This window comes from Fringilla coelebs (assembly GCF_963513975.1).
Source record: "Fringilla coelebs genome assembly, chromosome: 3".
Taxonomy (NCBI): Eukaryota; Metazoa; Chordata; class Aves; order Passeriformes; family Fringillidae; genus Fringilla; species Fringilla coelebs.
In genome coordinates, this window is record NC_140030.1 from 1,900,311 (window position 1) to 1,917,151 (window position 16,841).

Sequence of the window (16,841 nt, forward strand, 5' to 3'; positions counted from 1 at the left end):
CTTGTCCAGCCAAATCCCGTGGGATTTTCCCATTCCAAGAGCTTGCCGTTCACAGCAGGGATTCCTGGATCCCTGAAAAGCCCCTAAATCCTTTCATTCCCCACTTGTCAGGGAAATCCCTTCCTCCCAAAGCATTCCCAGCCTGGATCCACGACAGAGAGGGACAGGAAATTTTGGGATTTGGGCACAGAACCACGCACAGACAGAGATGTATTGATAATATTTCTAATCTTTATTAACATTTATTAATGATAAAAACCTGAGACAGAGCCAACAAATATTCCTTTCATCCCTGCTTCTTTTTATTTTATTTTTTAATTTTTTTTAAATTTTTTTTTAATTTTTTTTCCCTGGAAAAGCACCTGGAGAACCCCAGCACCTGGAGACGCCCTAGCTCAGGACATCCTCGATGGTTTTCCATGTGGAGGATCCCCATCTCCAGCCAAATCCTGTGGGATTTTCCCATTCCAAGAGCTGGGATGTTCACAGCAGGGATTCCTGGATCCCTGAAAAGCCCCTAAATCCTTTAATTCCCCATTTGTCAGGGAAATCCCTTCCTCCCAAAGCATTCCCAGCTTGGATCCACGACAGAGAGGGGCAGGAAACTTTGGGATTTGGGCACAGAACCACACACACAGAGAGATGTATTGATAATATTTCTGATCTTTATTAACATTTATTAATGGTAAAAACCTGAGACATCGCCAACAAATATTTCTTTCATCCCTGCTTCTTTTTCTTTTATTTTTTAAATTTTTTATTTTATTTTTTTTTTAAATTTTTTTTCCCTGGAAAAGCACCCAGAGAACCCCAGCACCGGGAGACGCCGTAGCTCAGGACATCCTCGATGGTTTTCCATGTGGAGGCAGCCCTTGTCCAGCCAAATCCCGTGGGATTTTCCCATTCCAAGAGCTGGGATGTTCACAGCAGGGATTCCTGGATCCCTGAAAAGCCCCTAAATCCTTTAATTCCCCATTTGTCAGGGAAATCCCTTCCTCCAAAAGCATTCCCAGCTCGGATCCACGATAGGAAAGGGCAAGAAACTTTGGGATTTGGGCACAAAACCACGCACAGACAGAGATGTATTGATAATATTTCTAATCTTTATTAACATTTAATAATGATAAAAACCTGAGACAGAGCCAACAAATATTTCTTTCATCCCTGCTTCTTTTTCTTTTATTTTTAAAATTTTTTATTTTATTTTTTTTTTTAAATTTTTTTCCCTGGAAAAGCACCCAGAGAACCCCAGCACCGGGAGACGCCCCAGCTCAGGACATCCTCGATGGTTTTCCGTGTGGAGGATCCCCATCTCCAGCCAAATCCCGTGGGATTTTCCCATTCCAAGAGCTGGGATGTTCACAGCAGGGATTCCTGGATCCCTGAAAAGTCCCTAAATCCTTTCATTCCCCATTTGTCAGGGAAATCCCTTCCTCCCAAAGCATTCCCAGCTTGGATCCACGACAGAGAGGGGCAGGAAACTTTGGGATTTGGACACAGAACCACGCAGACAGAGATGTATTGATAATATTTCTAATCTTTATTAATATTTATTAATGAAAAAAACCTGAGACATCGCCAACAAATATTCCTTTCATCCCTGCTTCTTTTTCTTTTATTTTTAAATTTTTTTAAATTTTTTTTTTAATTTTTTTTCCCTGGAAAAGCACCTGGAGAACCCCAGCACTGGGAGACGCCCGAGCTCAGGACATCCTCGATGGTTTTCCATGTGGAGGATCCCCATCTCCAGCCAAATCCCGTGGGATTTTCCCTTTCCAAGAGCTGGGATGTTCACAGCAGGGATTCCTGGATCCCTGAAAAGTCCCTAAATCCTTTCATTCCCCATTTGTCAGGGAAATCCCTTCCTCCCAAAGCATTCCCAGCTCAGATCCACGACAGAGAGAGGGGCAGGAAACTTTGGGATTTGGGCACAGAACCACACAGACTGAGATGTATTGATAATATTTCTGATCTTTATTAACATTTATTAATGATAAAAACCAGAGATATCGCCAGCAAATATTCCTTTCATCCCTGCTTCTTTTGCTTTTAATTTTTAATTTTTTTTTTTTTTTTTTAAATTTTTTTTTTAAATCTTTTTTCCCTGGAAAAGCACCTGGACAACCCCAGCACCGGGAGACGCCCGAGCTCAGGACATCCTCGATGGTTTTCCATGTGGAGGATCCCCATCTCCAGCCAAATCCCGTGGGATTTTCCCATTCCAAGAGCTGGGATGTTCACAGCAGGGATTCCTGGATCCCTGAAAAGTCCCTAAATCCTTTCATTCCCCATTTGTCAGGGAAATCCCTTCCTCCCAAAGCATTCCCAGCTCGGATCCACGACAGAGAAGGGCAAGAAACTGGGATTTGGGCACAGAACCACGCACAGAGAGAGATGTATTGATAATACTTCTAATCTTTATTAACATTTATTAATGATAAAAACCTGAGACATTGCCAACAAATATTTCCTTTCATCCCTGCTTCTTTTTCTTTTTGTTTAATTATATTTTTAAAATTTTTTTTCCCTGGAGAACCCCAGCACCGGCAGACGCCCTAACTCGTGACATCCTCGAGGACGCGCACGCGCAGCGGGCAGATCTGGAGCGTGGTGGCGTTGGCGTCGCCCTGCGAGCTGCCCACGTAGAAATAGGGGAACACAACCCCTCCAAACTTCTCGTGGAAGGTGTAGATGTGGCTCTGCAGGTCGGCGTCGTAGAAGGACAGCTCGCCCTCGGCGCAGTCCAGCTCCACCCGCACCCTCCGGACGTTTCCCGGCGCCGCCTGCGAGCGCACGGCGTTGGAGGCGCGGCACTCGTCTTTGCCGTGGAGGTGGTAGATGTACCAGAAACCCGAGCGGGAATCGTGGTGGCAGCTCCAGTGGGAGCCTCGGTGGGGCCGGGAGACGCCCACCCTCCAGTTGGTGAGGCCGCCCAGGTTGACCTCCCAGGTGTGGAAGCCTTCGGTGAAGCCGCGGGAGCCCAGGATGCAGGGGGCGGAGGTGAAGCGCTCCGGGTTGTCCACGGAGCCTCGGTAGCTGCAGCAGGAGACGCTGGAGAGGTCCTCGGAGACAGAGAGCCAGCCGGCGGCGGAGTTGGGATCCAGGCTGAAAGGGACTGGACGGGAAGGGGGATGTTACATGGGAAGCTCGGCGCGCGGTAGGGATGCGTCTGTCCCTCCGTGGAGCGCTCCATGGATACATCCATGGATTCATCCATGGATCCTTCCATCCATCCATCCATTCATGATCCTTCCATGGATTCATCCATGGATCCCTCCATCCATCCATCCATCCATGGATCCTTCCATCCCTCCATCTCTCCATCCATCCATGATCCTTCCATGGATCCTTCCATGGATCCCTGCACCCCTCCATCCGTCCATGATCCTTCCATGGATTCATCCATGGATCCCTCCTATCCTCCATCCCTCCATGGATCCATCCATGCATTCATCCATGGATCCTTCCATCACTCCATCCCTCCATCCATCCATGATCCTTCCATGGATTCATCCATGGATCCTTCCATCCATCCATCTCTCCATCCATCCATGATCCTTCCATGGATCCATCCATGGATTCATCCATGGATCCTTCCATCCCTCCATGGATTCATCCATGGATCCTTCCATCCATCCATGGATCCTTCCATGGATTCATCTATGGATCCTTCCTATCCTCCATCCCTCCATGGATCCATCCATGCATTCATCCATGGATCCCTCCATCCCTCCCCCCCTCCATCCATCCATGGATCCTTCCATGGATCCTTCCATGGATCCCTGCACCCCTCCATCCGTCCATGATCCTTCCATGGATTCATCCATTGATCCCTCCATCCATCCATGAATCCTTCCATCCCTCCATGGATCCTTCCATGGATCCCTCCATCCCTCCATCTCTCCATTCATCCATGAATCCTTCCATGGATTCATCCATGGATCCCTCCATCCATCCATCCATGATTCTTCCATGGATTCATCCATGGATCCTTCCATCCATCCATGGATCCTTCCATGGATCTTTCCATGCATCCCTCCATCCCTCCATCTCTCCATCCATCCATGATTGTTCCATGGATTCATCCATGGATCCTTCCATCCATCCATGGATCCCTCCATGGATTCGTCCATGGATCCTTCCATCCATCCATGATCCTTCCATGAATTCATGCATGGATCCTTCCATCCATCTATGAATCCTTCCATGGATCCCTCCATCCCTACATCTCTCCATCCATCTATGATCGTTCCATGGATTTATCCATGGATCCTCCCATCCCTCCATGGATTCATCCATGGATCCCTCCCTCCATCCATCCATCCATGATCCTTCCCCACCACCACCATTTTTCCGGAATAATCCCTCTCCACCTTTCCCATCTTTCCCCACCACCACCATTTTTTTTGGAAGAATCCCTCTCCACATTTCCCTTTTTTCCAGACCCCACTACCACCATTTTCTGGGAAGAATCCCTCTCCACCTTTCCCACTTTTCCACCCCCTGGAAAACCTGGATCCCTCTCCACCTTTCCCCTTTTTCCAAACCCCACCACCACCATTTTCCGGGAAGAATCCTTCTCCACCTTTCCCATCTTTCCAGACCCCACCACCACCATTTTTCCGGGAAGAATCCCTCTCCACATTTCCCATTTTTCCAGACCCCACCATCACTATTTTTCAGGAAGTATCCCTCTCCACATTTCCCACTTTTCCACCTCCTGGAAAACCTGAATCCCTCTCCACCTTTCCCATCTTTCCAGACCCCACCACCACCATTTTCCGGGAAGCATCCCTCCCCACCTTTCCCACTTTTCCACCCCCTGGAAAACCTGGATCCCTCTCCACCTTTCCCATCTTTCCAGACCCCATCACCACCATTTTCCACGAAGAATCCCTCTCCACCTTTCCCACTTTTCCACCCCCTGGAAAACCTGGATCCCTCTACCCATTTCCCTTTTTTTCCAGACCCCACCAGCACCATTTTTCGGGAACAATCCCTCTCCACCTTTCCCATCTTTCCAGACCCCACCACCACCATTTTTCAGGAAGAATCCCTCTCCACATTTCCCATCTTTCCAGACCCCACCACCACCATTTTTCAGGAATAATCCCTCTCCACCTTTCCTATCTTTCCCCACCACCACCATTTTTCTGGAAGTATCCCTCTCCACCTTTCCCATCTTTCCCCACCACCACTATTTTTCGGGAAGAATCCCTCTCCACATTTCCCTTTTTTCCAGACCCCACCACCACCATTTTTCTGGAAGAATCCCTCTCCACATTTCCCATCTTTCCAGACCCCACCACCACCATTTTCCAGGAAGAAGTCCTCTCCACATTTCCCACTTTTCCACCCCCTGAAAAACCTGGATCCCTCTCCACCTTTCCCATCTTTCCAGACCCCACCACCACCATTTTTCTGGAATAATCCTTCTCCACATTTCCCATCTTTCCAGACCCCACCACCACCATTTTCCAGGAAGTATCCCTCTCCACCTTTCTCTTTTTTCCAGACCCCACCACCACCATTTTTCAGGAAGAATCCCTCTCCACATTTCCCTTTTTTCCAGACCCCACCACCACCATTTTCCAGGAAGAATCCCTCTCCACCTTTCCCATCTTTCCAGACCCCACCACCAGCATTTTCTGGGAACAATCCCTCTCCACCTTTCCCACTTTTCCACCTCCTGGAAAACCTGGATCCCTCCCCAACTTTCCCATCTTTCCAGACCCCACCACAACCATTTTCAGGGAAGCATCCCTCTCCACCTTTCCCACTTTTCCACCCCCTGGAAAACCTGGATCCCTCTCCACCTTTCCCATCTTTCCCCACCACCACCATTTTTCGGGAAGAATCCCTCTCCACATTTCCCTTTTTTCCAGACCCCACCACCACCATTTTCCAGGATGCATCCCTCTCCACCTTTTTCCACTTTTTCACCCCCTGGAAAACCTGGATCCCTCCCCAACTTTCCCATCTTTCCAGACCCCACCACAACCATTTTCAGGGAAGCATCCCTCTCCACCTTTCCCACTTTTTCACCCCCTGGAAAACCTGGATCCCTCCCCAACTTTCCCATCTTTCCAGACCCCACCACAACCATTTTCAGGGAAGCATCCCTCTTCACCTTTCCCACTTTTCCACCCCCTGGAAAACCTGGATCCCTCTCCACCTTTCCCATCTTTCCCCACCACCACCATTTTTCTGGAAGAATCCCTCTCCACCTTTCCCATCTTTCCAGACCCCACCACCACCATTTTCCGGAAGCATCCCTCTCCACCTTTCCCACTTTTCCACCCCCTGGAAAACGGGGATCCCTCTCCACCTTTCCCATCTTTCCAGACCCCACCACCACCATTTTTTTGGGAAGAATCCCTCTCACCTTTCCCATCTTTCCAGACCCACCACCACCATTTTCCACGAAGAATCCCTCCCCACCTTTCCCACTTTTCCACCCCCTGGAAAACCCCTCTCCGGACATTCCCGGCTCCTCACAGGCGGTGATGGTGTCCAGCATCTTCTTCCACACGTTGTACTGCAGCGATCCCAGGTACTTGGCCACGTCCACCAGCATTCCCGCGGGAACGGCTTCCGGCTCCTCGGCCGTGCAGGCGATCCTAGGGACGGGTTTGACCGTGGAGAAAGGATTGGGATGAGCCACCCGGCATCTTCCCGGCTTTTCCTCTCTCAATTCCCACAAAATCTGGGATTTCATGCTTCCCGAAAATTCCGCTTTGTGTCCCCCGCCCTCCTGGCCGGAGCACCCAGGGGACACCCAGCGCCTCGGAGGGGACGCTGGAATTTTCTTGGATTCAGGAGACCCCATCCAGGCAGCGGGAAGGGCTCAGCCATTCCCAAATTCCCACGGATACGACGGGATCGGGACCCACCTCCGCTTGCGGTTCTTGTGGGTCTGGAAAACAAAAGAGGGAGACACCGGGAATCAGATCCCGGCCGCCACCGGAATTCCGACAGATCCCGCGGGGGGAGGTCGGATCCTGGCTGGGAGCGGGATCCGGTGGGAATTACCATCAGGAAGGTGAAGTCGTTCTGCTGGAGATCCGCCTGGAGCCGCGCGGCCTCGTTGAGCAGGGCCTGGTTGGCGTTGGCCAGCTGCTCCAGCTTTCCCTGGATCAGATCCTGCTTCCGGCCCGTCTCCTCCCGGAGCTGTGCCAGCACCGCCTCCTCCTCGTCCCACAGGAACTTGTGCAGCTTCTCGAATTCCCACTTCACCTGCTGCTCCAGCCGCCCCGATTCCAGCTGGGAATGGCGGCACCTTGCTCCAGGTGGGAACGGCGGCAGCGCCCCGATTCCCTGGGGGTTCCTTCCGGGCAGCTCCAGCGCTCTGGGATTCACTGGGATCATGCTGCCCTTCCCAAATTCCCATTCCCGCTTCCTAAATCCCCACTGCTCTCCTTTTCCGGGATGGGATCAGTGCTCCACTCCAGCTGCATTTCCAATCAGGATCAATCCCAGCTCTGGGGCACCCAAATTCCCTGGATTCCCCCTTCCCAGAACTCAGGGATTCCCTGGGATCACGCTGCCATTCCAAAATTCCCTTCCCTGCTTCCCAAATCCCCTCTGCTCAGGGATTCTCTGGGATCACGCTGCCCTTCCCAAATTCCCTTCCTTGCTTCCCAAATGCCCTCTGCTCAGGGATTCCCTGGGATCACGCTGCCCCTCCCAAAATCCCATCCCCACTTCCCAAATCCCCACCATTCCCCTTTCCCTGGATGGGATCAGCGCTCCACCCCCAGCTGCACGGCCAGGATCAGGATGGGGATCGGGATCAGGATCAATCCCTCCTCTGGAGCACCCAAATTCCCTGGATTCCCCTTTCCCAGAACTCAGGGATTCCCTGGGATCACTGGGATCACCCTTCCCAAATTCCCATCCCTGCTTCCCAAATCCCCACTGATCTCCTTTTCCAGGATGGGATCAGGGCTTCACTCCAGCTGCATTTCCGATCAGGATCAATCCCAGCTCCGGAGCACCCGAATTCCCTGAATTCCCCCTTCCCAGAACTCAGGGATTCCCTGGGATCACGCTGCCCTTCCCAAATTCCCATTTCCAAAATCCCCATTGCTCTCCTTTTCTGGGATGGGATCAATGCTCCATCCCAGCTGCATGAGCAGGATTGGGATCAGGATCAATCCCACCTCTGGAGCACCCGAATTCCCTGGATTCCCCCTTCCCAGAGCTCAGGTATTCCCTGGGATCACGCTGCCCTTCCCAAATTCCCATTCCCGCTTCCCAAATCCCCACCACTCCTGTCCCAGGATGGGATCAGGGCTCCATCCCAGTTGCATGAGCAGGATCGGGATCGGGATCAATCCCACCTCTGGAGCACCCAAATTCCCTGGATTCCCCTTTCCCAGAGCTCAGGGATTCCCTGGGATCACTGGGATCACCCTTCCCAAATTCCCATCCCCACTTCCCAAATCCCTATCACTCCCCTTTCCCTGGATGGGATCAGCGCTCCACCCCCAGCTGCATGGCCAGGATCGGGATTGGGATTGGGATCAGGATCAATCCCACCTCTGGAGCATCCAAATTCCCTGGATTCCCCATTTCCAGAGCTCAGGGATTCCCTGGGATCACTGGGATCACCCTTCCCAAATTCCCATCCCCACTTCCCAAATCCCCACCACTCCCCTTTCCCTGGATGGGATCAGCAGTCCACCCCCAGCTGCATGGCCAGGATCGGGATTGGGATCGGGATTGGGATCGGGATTGGGATTGGGATGGGGATCGGGATGGGGATCAGGATCGGGATCGGGATTGGGATTGGGATGGGGATGGGGATGGGGATCGGGATGGGGATGGGGATCAGGATTGGGATGGGGATGGGGATCGGGATCGTGATCGGGATCGGGATCAGGATCGGGATGGGGATCAGGATCGGGATCGGGATCGGGATCAGGATCGGGATCAGGATCGGGATCAGGATCGGGATCAGGATCGGGATCGGGATCGGGATCGGGATCGGGATCGGGATCGGGATCGATCCCGGCTCCAGGAGGGAACACGCACCTCGTTATGCCGGGAGATGGATTCGAAGGATCTCCGCACGGTGGCGAAATCCTTGGCTTTATCCCGCAGGGAAGCCTCCATGTTGGCCAGCTTGGCCTGCGGGGAGGAGCCACCCTCAGATTTCCCCCGTTCCTGGGATTTTCCAGGGTTTTTCCTGGATAAACACCCCCGGAGCCAAATCCTTGCTCCATTCAGCCTTTCCCCTTAGGCAGCCGGGAGGAAGAGGAGCTTTGCTCCGTAGGGAATGCTCCTCCCTATTTTTTAGGGATGTCCCATCCCTGCTCAGCCCGGTGCTGTGGGCAGCCCCATTCCCATTCCCATTCCCATTCCCATTCCCATTCCCATTCCCATTCCCATTCCCATTCCCACTCCTACTCCCATTCCCATTCCCATTCCCATTCCTGTTGCTATTCCCATTCCCAGTCCCATTCCTGCTACCATTCCCATTCCTATTCCCATCCCCATTCCCATTCCCATTCCCACTCCCATTCCTACTCCCACTCCCATTTCCATTCCCACTCCCATTCCCCATTCCCATTCCCATTCCCGTCCTCATTCCCATTCCCATTCCCATTCCCATTCCCATTCCCATTCCCATTCCTGTTGCCATTCCCACTCCCATTCCCACTCCCATTCCCACTCCCAATCCCACTCCCATTCTTGTTCCCATTCCCACTCCCATTCTCACTCCCATTCTTGTTCCCATTCCCACTCCCATTCCCATTCCCACTCCCATTCCCATTCCCACTCCCATTCCCCATTCCCATCCCCATCCCCATTCCCCATTCCCATTCCCATTCTCGTTCCCTCTCCCATTCCCGTTGCAATTCCCAATCCCCATTCCCACTCCCATTCCCATTCCGGTTCCCACTCCCACTCCTATTCCCCACTCCCACTCCCACTCCCACTCCCATTCCCATTCCCACTCCCACTCCCATCCCCATCCCCATCCCCATCCCCATTCCCATTCCCATTCCCACTCCCACTCCCACTCCCACTCCCACTCCCATTCCCATTCCCATTCCCACTCCCACTCCCATTCCCACTCCCATTCCCATTCCCATTCCCATTCCCACTCCCATTCCCACTCCCATTCTTGTTCCCATTCCCACTCCCATTCTCACTCCCATTCTCACTCCCATTCTTGTTCCCATTCCCACTCCCATTCCCATTCCCACTCCCATTCCCACCCCCACTCCCATTCCCATTCCCATTCCCATCCCCATCCCCATCCCCATTCCCATTCCCATTCCCATTCCCATTCCCATTCCCACTCCCACTCCCACTCCCACTCCCACTCCCATTCCCATCCCCACTCCCACTCCCACTCCCATTCCCATTCCCACTCCCACTCCCATTCCCATTCCCACTCCCACTCCCATTCCCATTCCCATTCCCACTCCCACTCCCATTCCCATTCCTGTTCCTATTCCCATTCCCTTCCCACTCCCACTCCCATTCCCATTCCCACTCCCATTCCCACTCCCATTCCCATCCCCCATTCCCATTCCTGTTCCCATTCCCACTCCCATTCCCATCCCCCATTCCCATTCCCATTCCTGTTCCCATTCCCACTCCCATTCCCACTCCCATTCCCATTCCCATTCCCATTCCCATTCCTGTTGCTATTCACATTCCCAGTCCCATTCCTGCTACCATTTCCATTCCTATTCCCATCCCCATTCCTATTCCCATTCCCATTCCCATTCCTGTTCCCATTCCCATTCCCACTCCCATCCCCATTCCCATTCCCATTCCTGTTGCCATTCCCATCCCCATCCCCATTCCCATTCCCAATCCCATTCCCACTCCCACTCCCATTCCCATTTCCATTCCCACTCCCATTCCCATCCCCCATTCCCATCATTCCCATTCCAGTTACCATTCCCATCCCCACTCCCACTCCCACTCCCATTCCCATTCCCATTCCCATTCCCATTCCCATTCCCACTCCCATTCCCACCCCCACTCCCATTCCCATTCCCATTCCCATCCCCATCCCCATCCCCATTCCCATTCCCATTCCCATTCCCATTCCCATTCCCATTCCCACTCCCACTCCCACTCCCACTCCCATTCCCACTCCCACTCCCATTCCCACTCCCGTTCCCATCCCCATTCCCACTCCCATTCCCATTCCCATTCCTGTTGCCATTCCCACTCCCATTCCCATCCCCACTCCCATTCCCATTCCCATCCCATCCCCATTCCCATTCCCATTCCCATTCCCATTCCCACTCCCACTTCCACTCCCACTCCCATTCCCATTCCCATTCCCATTCCCATTCCCACTCCCACTCTCGTTCCCACTCCCACTCCCATTCCCAGGAACACCAGCCAAGCCTTTCCCGCCCCGTATGAAATCCAGCGGGATGACTCAGGGCGGCGCCGGCTGTTTTCCAGCGTGTCCTGGCAGCATTCCCAGCTCCTGGCTGCATCCCATCCCCTCCTCCTCCTCCTCCTCAGGCAGCCCCAGCCCATCCCTCCTTTCTGCTGGAATTGTGCAACTCCCAAATCCCAGCCCCGCTCCCAACCCCTGGAATAACCGGCGTGGCCGGATCGGAGCTGGGATCACGGGAATCACCAAGAGTCCGGGAATAATCCTCCCGCTCCCCTTTCCCGCAGGATCGTTATCCGGGATGGCGCCGGATAATTAAAGGGCAGGAGAGCATCCAGCGTGGCGGCCTCATCCCAAATCCTGGGAAAGCTGGGAGAGCTCCAGGATTTAGGGGTGTCTCTGCTTGTCATCCATCCATGGATGCATCACTCCATCCGTCTCTGTTTGTCCATGGATCCATCCCATCCATCCATCCATCCATCCATCCATGGATCCATCCCATCCATCCATCCATCCATCCATCCATCCATGGATCCATCCCATCCAACCATCCATGGATCCAACCATCCATGGATCCATCCCATCCATCCATCCATGGATCCAACCATCCATGGATCCATCCCATCCATCCATCCATCCATCCATGGATCCATCCATCCATCCATCATCCATCCATCCATCCATGGATCCATCCATCCATCCATCATCCATCCATCCATCCATGGATCCATCCCATCCATCCATCCATCCATCCATCCATCCATCCATCATCCATCCATCCATCCATCCATCATCCATCCATCCCATCCATCCATCCATCCATCCATCCATCCATCATCCATCCATCATCCATCATCCATCCATCCATCCATCATCCATCCATCCATCCATCCATCCATCCATCCATCCATCATCCATCCATCCATCCATCCATCCATCATCCATCCATCCATCCATCCATCCATCCATCCATCCATCATCCATCCATCCATCCATCATCAATCCATCATCCATCCATCCATCATCCATCCATCCATCATCAATCCATCATCCATCCATCCATCATCCATCCATCCATCCATCCATCCATCCATCCATCCATCCATCCATCCATCCATCATCCATCCATCATCCATACATCATCCATCATCCATCCATCCATGGGTCCATCTGTGGATTCATCTACAGATCCATCCCTCCATCAATGGATCCATGGTTCCATCAATCCTTCCATCCATTCCCCAACCATCTCCCCATCCCTCCATCCTCTCCCCTCACCCTAAAATCCGCTGCCGCCTCCTGCACCGGCCTCATCTTGTGCCCCTCGTGCTCCTTGGAGCTCTGGCAGCTGAAGCACGCCAACATCCATGGATCCATCCATCATCCATCCATGGATCCATCCATCCATCCATCCATCCATCCATCCATCCATCCGTCCGTCCGTCCATCCATCATCCATCCACCATCCATCCATCCATCATCCATCCATCCATCATCCATCCATCCATCCATCCATCCATCCATCATCCATCCATCCATCATCCATCCATCCATCCATCCATCATCCATCCATCCATCCATCCATCCATCCATCCATCCATCATCCATCCATCATCCATCCATCATCCATCATCCATCCATCCATCATCCATCCATCCATCCATCCATCCATCATCCATCCATCCATCCATCCATGGATCCATCCATCCATCATCCATCCATCCATGGGTCCATCCGTGGATTCATCTACAGATCCATCCCTTCATTTATGGATCCATGGTTTTGTCAATCCTTTCATCCATCCATCCATCCCCTCCATCCATCCATCCATCCATCCATCCATCCATCCATCCATCCATCCATCCATCCATCTCCCCATCCCTCCACCCTCTCCCCTCACCCTAAAATCCGCCGCCGCCTCCTGCACCGGCCTCATCTTGTGTCCCTCGTGCTCCTTGGAGCTCTGGCAGCTGAAGCACGCCAGCTCCTTGTCCTGCAGGCAGAAGAACTTGGGCTCCTTCTGGTGCGCGGGGCACAGCGCGGCGCCGCCGCCCCGCCAGGGCCCTTCCTCCTTGGCGATCAGCTCCACCAGGTTCCTCAGCGTGTGGTTGACGCGCAGATCCTCCAGCGACGCCCTCTCCTTGCACAGCGGGCACGCCTGCGGACGGTTCTCCCACGAGCGGCTGATGCAGCCCCGGCAGAAGTTGTGGCCGCACGGCAGGGTCACGGCTTCCCGGAACGGTTCGTAGCAGATGGGGCACAGCAATTCCTCCCGCAGGCGCGGAGCTGCCGAGCTGCTGGAGCAGGGATCGTCTCCTCTTTCCATGCTGCGAGATTTCCCGAAATGGGATTTTTTAATTTTTTAATTTTTTTTGGTCTTCCGAGCTGCCCCGACCGGACGAACGGCTCCGCTTTCTGATGCAACCGCCCGGTTTCCTGCCGGTGACTCAGTCGCGCTCCCTCCCGCCCGCTGACACCGCCCCGCGGCCGCTGCCGGGGGGGCTCCGCCCCGCGGGGACGGCGGCGAAACCGGCCGGGACCCCCCCCCAGCCCCGCGGTTGGATCGAGACCCTCGGCCCGGACACGCCCGGGGCAGCCCCGGTACCCGGTTCTGGGTCCCCAGGGCCCCCAAACTCGGGGGTGCTCCGGTGCCGGGTTTTGGCTCCCCCGGCCCCGGTCCCCCAAACTCGGGGCAGCCCCGGTGCCCGGTTCTGGGTCCCCAGGTCCCGGTCCCCCAAACTCGGGGCTGCTCCCGTGCCCGGTTCTGGCTCCCCAGGTCCCGGTCCCCCTAACTCGGGGCTGCTCCCGTGCCCGGTTCTGGGTCCCCCAGGTCCCGGTACCCCGAACTCGGGGCTGCTCCGGTGCCCGGTTCTGGGTCCCCAGGGCCCCCAAAGTCGGGGCTGCTCCGGTGCCCGGTTCTGGCTCCCCAGGTCCCGGTCCCCCAAACTCGGGGCTGTTCCGGTGCCCGGTTCTGGGGTGCGATGTCCCGGTTCCCCAAACTCGGGGCTGTTCCCGTGCCCGGTTCTGGCTCCCCATGTCCCGGTCCCCCAAACTCGGGGCTGTTCCGGTGCCCGGTTCTGGCTCCCCAGGTCTCGGTTCCCCTAACTCGGAGCTGTTCCGGTTCCCGAACCCCACCCCGAGGCTGCCCCGGTCCCTTAAACTCGGGGCTGCTCCGGTGCCCGGTTCTGGCTCCCCAGGTCCCGGTCCCCCAAACTCGGGGCTGCTCCGGGGCCCGGTTCTGGGGTGCCATGTCCCGGTCCCCCAAAAACTCGGGGCTGCTCCCGTGCCCGGTTCTGCCTCCCCAGGTCCCGGTCCCCCAAAAACTCGGGGCTGCTCCCGTGCCCGGTTCTGGGTCCCCAGGGCCCGGTCCCCCAAACTCGGGGCTGCTCCGGTGCCCGGTTCTGGCTCCCCAGGTCCCGGTCCCCCAAACTCGGGGCTGCTCCGGTGCCCGGTTCTGGCTCCCCAGGTCCCGGTCCCACAAACTCGGGGCTGTTCCCGTGCCCGGTTCTGGCTCCCCAGGTCCCGGTTCCCCAAACTCGGGGCAGTTCCGGTTCCCGGTTCTGGGGTGCCATGTCCCGGTCCCCCAAACTCGGGGCTGCTCCGGTGCCCGGTTCTGGCTCCCCAGGTCCCGGTCCCCCAAACTCGGGGCTGCTCCCGTGCCCGGTTCTGGCTCCCCAGGTCCCGGTTCCCCAAACTCGGGGCTGCTCCCGTGCCCGGTTCGGGATCCCCAGGTCCCGGTCCCACAAACTCGGGGCTGCTCCGGTTCCCGGTTCTGGGTCCCCCAGGTCCCGGTCCCCCAAACTCGGGGCTGCTCCGGTTCCCGGTTCTGGGGTGCCATGTCCCGGTCCCCCAAACTCGGGGCTGCTCCCGTGCCCGGTTCGGGATCCCCAGGTCCCGGTCCCACAAACTCGGGGCCGTTCCGGTGCCCGGTTCTGGATCCCCAGGTCCCAGTTTCGGTCCCCCCTAACTCGGAGCTGTTCCGGTTCCCGAACCCCACTCCGGGGCTGCCCCGGTCCCCCAAGCTCGGGGCAGTTCCGGTGCCCGGTTCCGCCCTCATGTCCCGGTCCTGGCTCCCATCTCCGGGGCTGCTCCTGTACCGGGACCCCCTCCTTTCCCGGGACCCCCAACCCCGGGGCTGCTCCTGTACCGGGACCCCCAACCGCGGGGCCGCTCCGGTGCCCGGTCCCGGTTCCCAATCCCCGGCCCAGCCCTTGTTCCCAACTCCGGTGTCCGGTCCCGCTCCCCCACCCCCGGTTCCCCATCCCGGGGCCACTCCGGTGCCCGGTCCCCCAATCCCGGTGCCCGGTCCCGCTCCGCAACTCCCCGTCCCCCATCCCGGGGCCACTCCGGTGCCGGGGTTCCGGTTCTCAACTCCCGGCCCAGCCCCTGTCCCCCATCCCGGGGCCATTCCGGTGCCCCGTACCCCAATCCGGTGCCCGGTCCCCATCCCGGGGCCATTCCGGTGCCCGATCCCCCAATCCCGGTGCCCATCCCGGGGTTATTCCGGTGCCCGATCCCCCAATCCCGGTGCCCGGTCCCCATCTCGGGGCTATTCCGGTGCCCCGTACCCCAATCCCGGTGCCTGGTCTCGCTCCCCCACCCCCGGTCCCCATCCCGGGGTTATTCCGGTGCCCGATCCCCCAATCCCGGTCCCCATCCCGGGGCCATTCCGGTGCCCGATCCCCCAATCCCGGTCCCGCTCCCCATCCCCGCTCCCTCTCCACGTGGCACCCGCTCTCTCCCTTCCCTTCCCGGTGCCGGTGCCGGTTCCGGGGGTGGGGGTTGGTTCCCGGTACCGGGGGTCTCACCCACCTGGCGGACGGGGCCTGGCACCGTTTGCAGCGCGCTCTCCTCCGCTGCAGGCGGCTCCGGTGCAGCGGGCCCCGGGCTATCCCCGCCGACCACATCCCGGTGCTCCTGATATTCCCGGTGCCCCCGGAGGGCGGAGCGGGACGGGACGCTCGGGACGCAGCTCCGGGGGAGGTTCCCGGTGCTGGCCCGGCCTCTCCTGCCTCCGGTCGGACCGAGACTCTTCCCCCGCTCCCCGGGAATTTTGGTATCCCAAAAATCCCCAAAATTCGCTTTTCCCTCCTCTCCCGTTTCCTTCGGGATTGGGGATCCCGAAAAATCCTCGCCGGGAACGGAATTCCCGAGGAATTTCCGTGCCCCATCCCGGGATTTACCGGGCGCGGCGCCCGCCGGGCGTTGTGCCCGTTCCTGTTTTTCCACCTTTTCCCGATTTTTCCACCCGTTCCAAAATTCCCTGTCTGTTTTTTGGGGGTTTTTTTTGTTTTTTTTTTTTTTGTTGTTTTTTGGTTTTTTTTTTGGTTTTTTGGGTTTTTTTTTGTTGTTGTTTTTTGGGGTTTTTTTTTTGTTTTTTGGGGGTTTTTTGGGGTTTTTTTGGATTTTTTGGGGGGTTTTGGTTTTTTTTTTTCACCTTCCTGTCCCGGGAGTGACGTGGTGCCCT

General features: G+C 56.0%; 1 protein-coding gene across 1 annotated transcript; it reads right to left on the bottom strand.

Moving 5' to 3' along the window:
- Positions 1 to 2,009: 2,009 nt before the first annotated feature.
- Positions 2,010 to 16,304, bottom strand: TRIM35 (tripartite motif containing 35). The gene is made up of 7 exons (XM_084202865.1): positions 16,187 to 16,304; positions 13,275 to 13,701; positions 9,037 to 9,132; positions 7,033 to 7,263; positions 6,894 to 6,916; positions 6,499 to 6,620; positions 2,010 to 3,115 (listed from the first exon to the last, which is right to left on the bottom strand). Exons 1-7 carry the CDS (start codon positions 16,279 to 16,281, stop codon positions 2,556 to 2,558), a joined length of 1,554 nt encoding a protein of 517 aa, XP_084058991.1. The 5' UTR covers positions 16,282 to 16,304; the 3' UTR covers positions 2,010 to 2,555.
- Positions 16,305 to 16,841: the final 537 nt, after the last annotated feature.